The sequence below is a fragment of the Chenopodium album genome, chromosome 10, assembly GCF_948465745.1.
Source record: "Chenopodium album chromosome 10, dcCheAlbu1.1, whole genome shotgun sequence".
Taxonomy (NCBI): domain Eukaryota; kingdom Viridiplantae; phylum Streptophyta; class Magnoliopsida; order Caryophyllales; family Amaranthaceae; genus Chenopodium; species Chenopodium album.
In genome coordinates this window covers 43870760-43879338 of record NC_137843.1, presented here as the reverse complement: position 1 = coordinate 43879338, position 8579 = coordinate 43870760, and the positions used below count along the sequence as shown (strand labels likewise).

Sequence of the window (8579 nt, the reverse complement as noted above, 5' to 3'; positions counted from 1 at the left end):
TTTCCGACGTCTAAATAAATATTACTCGGTCGACTCATTAATTCCTTCCGAATTAATTCGTCGTTTCGGTTTGTTGAATGCTTGGGTGTGACCCGAAGGGTTCAGTCAAGATTAAGCTGTAACATTAATTATCCATTAATATTACTGATCGGAAGCGGCCTCCACCCAGGCATTCCGATCACTTGACCTTACTGAATATATTAGCTTTCTAATAATTCTGAACCCGCTAACGGAATAGTACACTTGTTCGAAGGACACCATTCCTTTCAGAAACTTGGGTTCCCTTCACTTGGAATAGGGTTGACATGATTTATCACCCATTTCAACCTTGCCACTTTGTGATTATCACTAAGGGCTGGGTGGTTTGTTGCTGAAACTGCCCTTAGTCTGCCTTTTTTTTCAATCTATGAATGACAACATGTGCCACCTTCAATGCAGCTGCATAACTTCTGTTAGTTGTTCTCTTGTATAGTGGGACAGACATTATCCACTCATCTGTGTATTCCTTTGGTTTAGGGCCTGGTTTGCCTAATTTCTTGCTCCTCACATCAACCACATGCCCCAGCTGCATCTGTTTTTTGATTTCCTTGAACCATCTGCTTGTAGTAGATTTATGAACATGGTGCTTGTTTGCTAATGAGGTTAGTAAACCTCTTGGAAGTGAGTCCCCTTCCATGTGAAGCAGAATATCATCTACAATCTGTCTTTTTTCCTCAATGTTGAGCTCTCTGCGTTCCCTTCCATGTTGTTGTTGTTGATGATTGTCTTCTTCTGATTCTGAGTCAGACTCCCCAGCATCACTACCTTCATTATTTTGTTGCTGATTTGCCTGATTTCCTTCTGACCCTGACTGTGTGTTGTTGGTATCACTTGACTCATCTGTGAACTGCTCCATCAGTATTTGATTGAGGCACCAAAAATCATCAAAGATTTCTTCCATGAGTCCCCTATCTTTTTTGCAGATCTGGTGGTAGGTGATGAAGTGGAGGTGCCTGGTTTTTTTTGGGAAGCTTTCAGTGGAGCCTAGTTTCTGTACAAAGAACAGCTGCTGCAACTAACTCAGCTTAGGAATTAGGATTAGTTAATGTTGATGATGGTTTTTGTAATTTTGAAAAACTTTGATCTTGGTGGATGTAATCTCTAATCAGTGAACAACGTTTTCCCTCCCCCCCCCCCCTATTCCCAAACTGTTCTAATGAATTAATAGGGGGGAATGAATCTGAAATGTGCCTTTTATATGGGGCTTTTGTTTGAAAAATAGGGTCAATTTGAAATTTATGAATTTTGAATATGTTGTTTAAATTTTGGTGAAAATGTTGGAGGGAAAAATTTTGCCTCCAACATTATCAGCCAAAAAAAAAGAAAGGGAGGGAATAAAATCCCACCCAAACTTTCCCTCACATGTTCCCACTACTTTTTTTGGGACCACTTACTTTCCCTCCACTTTCTCTCTCTTTAATTACATACCCCTCCCTTTAATTAATCATCCTCCAATCTTTTGCCTAGGAGTCCGCAATGCCCATGTTTGTTGCGAGTAACTTGAAACGGAGGGAGTACTACATTTGACCTTAGACAGTTAGAGCAATTACTAGACATTAAAACCGAAAGACTTTACTATTATTATACCTACCAGGTATATAATTGTATATGATATCTACACCATACGTTTGCATGCCAACCCTTGCATGGTCTTCTTGGTATCTATGGAGTACTAGTTTTACTAGCCAATAGTCCTGAAGGTGTTGAGTAAAGAAAACAATTGTTCTCTACCCTTTAGGAAATGGCCACTAATTGGCACCAATAACTGGCGGCATATGGTATCGTAGTTTGTTGGACACAACTATACAAAACATTTGAATCTTAGTTCCATGATGTTGGGGATAACTCATCACTATCTTGGCTGGTTGAGTTTAACTAAAAATGAAGTCTATGTTCCTTCTCACTTTACATGTGTTTTACATTTTTGCTTTTAATTGTTAGTGTAGCACATGGTGTTTGATAAGTGTTGCATATGCTGAATGATGTTTCTTTTAAGAGTTGATTTACAATATGTTGTTCTCTGTAATGTTGGGCTGTTCTTAATTTTTTTTCTTTCGTAGATTGTAAGTTAATTTCGTTCTTGCAACGCTATCGACTATAAATCAATACAGGGAACGCGGGACGTTGAGGCGAATCGCGATCTGAGTCGTTCGTACCGAATCGCGGAACGAACGCGACCCAAATCGCTAGGGTTCGCGACTCAGTTCGTAGTCGAAGCGTTCCCCTTTTCTTCTTCAGCAAGGTCGAATTTCTGAGTCAATAGCGGCAAAAATTGAAGGTTTACAGTGTTTGATAATGGCGAGTTCGCGAGGTTGAAGATGATACAACTGTTGAAGATGATAAAGTGAAAAAGAAAAAGTTGAGGGGGCATTACGCATGAGACAAAACTTCTTTTTGAACTTCTTACTATATTAGGGCCCTCAATATAGGAAATAGGAATATATATTCATATAAAGTTATTATTTACACCTTTTTTTTAGTTTACTGAGTATTTTACTATGTCATTTTTTTTGTGCTAAACTTTACTAATGTCATTAGTCTCTAAGTCTCCTACTCATTACACTAGCTTATTGGGAACTTGAAGTCTTGAAAACTGAAAAGGACAACTTGCAAGTGATTAAATTTTTAACTATTTTTACGGGACTTTGGCAGCAAAGATGCTAAGTTTATATGAGATTATGAGTTACCAAGTGATTAGTCTAACAAATAATATAATAATTACAAAATATAATTATATAAACTACGAAAAATGGATAAAAAATGATACTAATTTAATTTAATGATTACATATACATAGCAATTTGAACAAATGATCAAAAATAATATGATCGTATTATAGAGGGCTAAGAGACAAGAATTCCACTTAACCCCGACTATGATTGACCGGTCAAAAAAAATTTCATAATATAACACGTAAATTAGAGTGTACATACTATGATTGCGTTTACGTTTAATGACCATAATTTGAATAATAACAGGATCATGCTATAGATCGATCAAAAAGAATTAGATCGTATATACTATGATACATTTTATAAATTGTACGTAATACGATCATGGTACGAATGATCAATCAAAAAGGGATTGGATGATATATACGTTATATCATAATATGACTAATTAATCAACTTAACTAGGATATGATCCTACACCATGATACATTAAATAGTTGTACGTAATAGGATCATGGTAAGAATGATTGATCAAAAAGGATTAGATAAATTGGATCACATATAGTTTATATCATACTATGACTAATTGATCAACTAGGATATGATCCTACACTATGTTACCTTATATAATTGTACGTAATAGGATATCATGGTAAGAATGATCGATTAAAAAGGATTAGATAAATTGGATCACATATAGGTTATATCATACTATGACTAATTGATCAACTAGGATATGATCCTACACTATGATACCTTATATAGTTGTACGTAATAGGATCATGGTAAGAATGATCGATCAAAAAGGATTAGATAAATTGGATCACATATACATTATATCATACTATGACTAATTGATCAACTAGGATATGATCCTACACTATGATACCTTATATAGTTGTACGTAATAGGATCATGGTAAGAATGATCGATAAAAAGCAATAGATAAATTGGATCACATATACGTTATATCATACTATGACTAATTGATCAACTAGGATATGATTCTACACTATGATTCCTTATATAGTTGTACGTAATAGGATCATGGTAAGAATGATCGATAAAAAAGGATTAGATAAATTTGATTACATATACGTTATATCATACTATGACTAATTGATCAACTAGGATATGATCCTACACTATGATACCTTATATAGTTGTACGTGTGGTAAGAATGATCGATCAAAAAGGATTAGATAAATTGGATCACATATAGGTTATATCATACTATGACTAATCGATCAACTAGGATATGATCCTACACTATGATACCTTATATTATTGTACGTAATAAGATCATGGTAAGAATAATCGATAAAATAAGGATTAGATTATATAAATTATATATTATACGTAATTGGTTTGCTCGTTCCAATTTGCGGTTTGATTATAATTTATACGATCATACATAATATGTACCGGAGATAGTAGATCGATTGCAAACATGATCATACGACACATAAATTGGATTGTCCATTTTTTGATAAAAATATCAAAAAATGTGAATGATACACGTCATACACCTATAATACTAGTGGGAAAAAACAAAAAGGAAATAAGAAGAAATAGGAAGAGTCATATTCAATTAATGAATTCATTCTGATCTTCTTTCCCAAAGGCCAAAGCATTCTTTTCATTTATTGTAGAGCTTGAAGTTCAAACGACATCCAAACTCCATCTTCCCAAATTCTCCAATTCTATAAATTCAATGTCTATTTTAGTATACAAAACACATCTCCATTCCTACGGTTCCAACCAATCATTATTATCAAAAAAAATTAGGTACAAAAAATGGCATTTGGCAAAAATAGATCCAAACAAAGAGTTTCCATTGAAACTTCACAATGAAATCAACCACCAAATCAACCTTCACCTGAAGAGTACAATGATTTGGAAACTGAAATTCCTCAAAGGGAAGAGGTGTTAGATACAGAAGATCAACCAAATCAACGAGTTTCTTCCGAGATTCAACAAAAACCTCTATTAGCTGAAATTACACCAATTCAGGGAGAGAAAGGGAAAAATGCTGGAGGAACGAAAAGGTGGTCTTGCAACCATTGCAAGAAAACATACAGCAGCTCATACACAAGAGTACATCAACATTTTTTTGGTGCTCAAGTTGGGAAAAAACCAGAGATTGGTCGACGTACTGTGATGCTATCAAATAGAGTACTACTTCAAAGCATAAGAAAGAAAGTTGAGGAGGCTGAGTTGACAGGTATCTCCCCATCATTATCTAAATCTACTATAAAAAATAAAGTTCCGGGAACTAATAAAACTCCCATAGAAGATGCGTTTGGTATGGTTGAACGTAATGAGGTTGACAAAGTAATAGTTCGTTTTCTTTGTGCGAATAGAATTCCATTCAATGTACTAAGAAGTCCAGAATTTTCTTATATGACAAAAGCCTTGACTCATGCTCCCAAGGACTACAAGCCTCTATCGCCTGATAGAGCTAGAACATCCTTACTTGATGAAGTCAAGCGGGATGTGGAGAAGGAATTAGCTCCAGTTAAAGACACTTAGGCTACACAAGGAACATCAATCGTTTCAGATGGATGGACAAATGTGAAGCGTGAACCACTTATTAACGTGGTTGCATCCAATAGTCGTGGTTCTATGTTTCTATACGCGGACGACTTCACGGGGGTGGAAAAAACAGGAAAGGCCATAGCTGACTATCTACTTACTGCAATTGAAGAAGTTGGGACGTCAAATGTCTTGCAAGTTATCACTGACAATGCAGCCAATTGCAAAGCTGCTGGAAAAGAAATCGAGAAGGTACATAAGCACCTTTTTTGGTCCCCTTGTGTGGTGCATACACTCAATCTTATTTTTAAAGACATTGCTACTGCTTTTCCATGGGTTAGTGAAACTTATGTTAAAGGGAAAAATATTGTGAAGTATTTTTTAAATCATACTCATGCTCATGCCATTTTTAAATCACAATCTGGACTGGAATTACTGAAAGTAGCAAAAACTAGGTTTGCTTCTCATTATTTGTTGTTGAAAAGACTATCACAATGTAGAGAATCATTAGCAACTACTATAGTCATGCGGGCTTGGAAAGATTGGATTACTTCGGGGGATGAAAAAACAAGAGAGTTAGGGAAAGAAGTTGCTGCCACTATTAGTAATGAAGGTTTTTGGGAGGAAGTTGATAATATTTTGGCAATCACAAAGCCAATTTATTTGATGATTAAATTTGCTGATGGTGAAGGGCAAAAGATGGGTGAGGTTTATGAAAAGATGGATTGTATGATTGGGGAGATAGGAGATGTAATGAAAGAAAACAAGCATAAAGATGACGGTGACAAAATGAGTGAGATCTTGTTATCAAGATGGGAAAAAATGAACATTCCCATGCATTGCTTAGGATTTGCACTAAACCCTTTTTTTTATGATGCAAAGTACTTGGAAACTCCGGCTCCGGTTGGGGAGGGTAGGAGAGCACCAAATTTTGACAGAGAAGTTGTTGATGGTGTTTAAAGGCATTTGATAAAATAGGGGAGAGTGCATAAGAAAAAAGACTACTCCGTGAACAGTTGGCTAAATTCCAAGCTAAGGAAGGTATTTTTGGGTCACTTGCTGCCAAAATTGATGCTGTAACAATGTCTCCTATTTCTTGGTGGTCCACTTATGGATCAGAGGCACCCGAATTAGCTGAAATTGCCATTAAAGTTTTGTCACAGCCCATTAGTAGTTCTTCTGCAAAGAGGGTGTGGAGCACATACTCATTTATTCACAATGCCAAACGAAACCGACTAAATTCTGTTAGAGCTGACAAGTTGGTTTTTATTCACTGTAATATAAGGCTAATTTCTCGTTTTACAAGCTACTACAAAGAAGGTCCTTATAGAAAATGGGACATTAATCCAGAGACTTCAATTCTAGAAAGTTCAACACTTGGACTTGAGGAAATGAGGTGGAGAGAAGACTTAGATGAACAACCTAATAACACACCAGTGACATTTGCTTGTAAAAGGCAGCGATATGCAGATTGATAACTTCTAAAGTTTGGGGCTGATTTTGCTTTGATGATATGTGTTGGATTGTTTATTGTAATAGGAAGTTATTGAACCTTTTTTGCTTGGGTTTGTTATTTGTTTTAAGTTTTGAACTTTTGATCATGTACTCATGTTTGATGGCTTGATGCATATGAAATATGAATGTTTTTTGGATGAAATGAAAATCAATGTTTTAAGTTCAAATTAATTTTTAGTTTTTTTTTTTTAGATTATTATTTATAGATATATATATATATATTAAACTACACCCAACGTTCCCGATTCACTCAATGTAGCGTTTCCCGTTTCCGTTTCCGTCCCGCGTTTCGTATCGAATTTCGTTCCTTGTATTCTTTTAACTCTAACTTGGATGAGAAGCCAAAAATTAGTAGCTGATTCGATGATTCATTTCAATAGCTGATCAATGGTGTTGCTTTGGTGGCGATTCATTTTTTTTCTTCAGAAAACACTGTTGATGCCTACTCTAGCTTCTGTAATTTGCATTACTCTCTTCCTCTTTATTGAGGTCAAACCGGGGATGGCATGAATGGTAAGGTGAGGTTACTATAACCTAAGTTGTGTTTGTTCTATTGCCTATTGGGGTGATGGCCATGCTATGTAGTTGAATAATTCCTCGTAATTCAAAGTTCTACTTGCGGTCATCCGGACTGAATTACTGTATCATGAGTACATATATATTGCTGCATTATAACAAAGTGTGCTGGTAGAGTTCTTGCTTGTTCTGTACTATTTAGGAATCATTTCTCACTGTTCTTTGTCATCTGTTACTACCCTAAATATCATTTTCGTATGCTGGACAGGCTTTCTTACAATTTTTTTCTTGTTGAAATCTTTGCAAGACATTTTAGGGTGTGCACTTCTATTATTAGTGATTAATGTTTCAAGTGCATGACATATTGTCAGCTGATTTATAGTTAAGGCCAGTGCCTTGTGGCATAATAACTTTACAATTTTATCCCTGCACCTTGTTGAAGATAAAGATCTTCTATAACTGACTATGCCAAGATTAACTTAGCTTAGTTGTAATCTCTTGTGTATATCATATTATTAATAGTCTTAGTCTATCATAAGCTTAGTGTATATCTTTTCTAGATACTTAGCTATTGTAACCTACTACTACTGTACGCCTATATAAAGGCTTCTCATATCTCAATGGAAATTATCAAGCTTTCCACTACTCATTCTTAATATCTTATACATCTTTCATTTAACGCTGTTCTTAGTTTCTTACTCAAGATGAAAGGATTTTTATCTAATATTGGCATATGCTCCATATCAGGTATACTGGAGAATTAGATTTTTGAGCAGTATGTCCCACACTGAAAGCATGTATATATTGTACGGGATAATACCGACAACTCACCTATTTGGCCGATAATTGACAATGTTATTAATTAGCCAGCAATTAAGCGAACCAACTTAGCATCCACAATGGCCGGTTTCTCGGCCACGTGGAGAGCAGCTTGAAACCACGCAGGCACCTGCCACCTATAAGGTCGGTGCGCCACCTGTAAAGTCGGTGCGCCACCTATAAGGGCTGGTGGCACCTGCTTGGTTACTCCCCTATATATACCCAGCCACATTTTCACAATAAGGTACAACCTCTCTCTCTACACTCTTTCTCTCTCTTCAAACCTTCCTCCTCAGATTACTAACTTTGGCATCGGAGCGGTTATTCCTGGATAACCCCCGGGCTAGATTATCTGTGCTGACTGTGCAGGCATCAAATTGGACGGTAAACCTTTACCAACCCCAAGACATCTCGGTATCGGAACTCACCCGGAACAATTGGCGCTAGAAGGAGGGGAAGTAATAACTTCTATCGTCCAAAAAA

General features: G+C 36.0%; 1 protein-coding gene across 1 annotated transcript; it reads left to right on the top strand.

The window, feature by feature from the left end:
• Window positions 1-5336: 5336 nt before the first annotated feature.
• Window positions 5337-6206, top strand: LOC145565234 (uncharacterized). Its single transcript, XM_081625302.1, has one exon. It carries the CDS (start codon window positions 5337-5339, stop codon window positions 6204-6206), a length of 870 nt encoding a protein of 289 aa, XP_081481428.1.
• Window positions 6207-8579: the final 2373 nt, after the last annotated feature.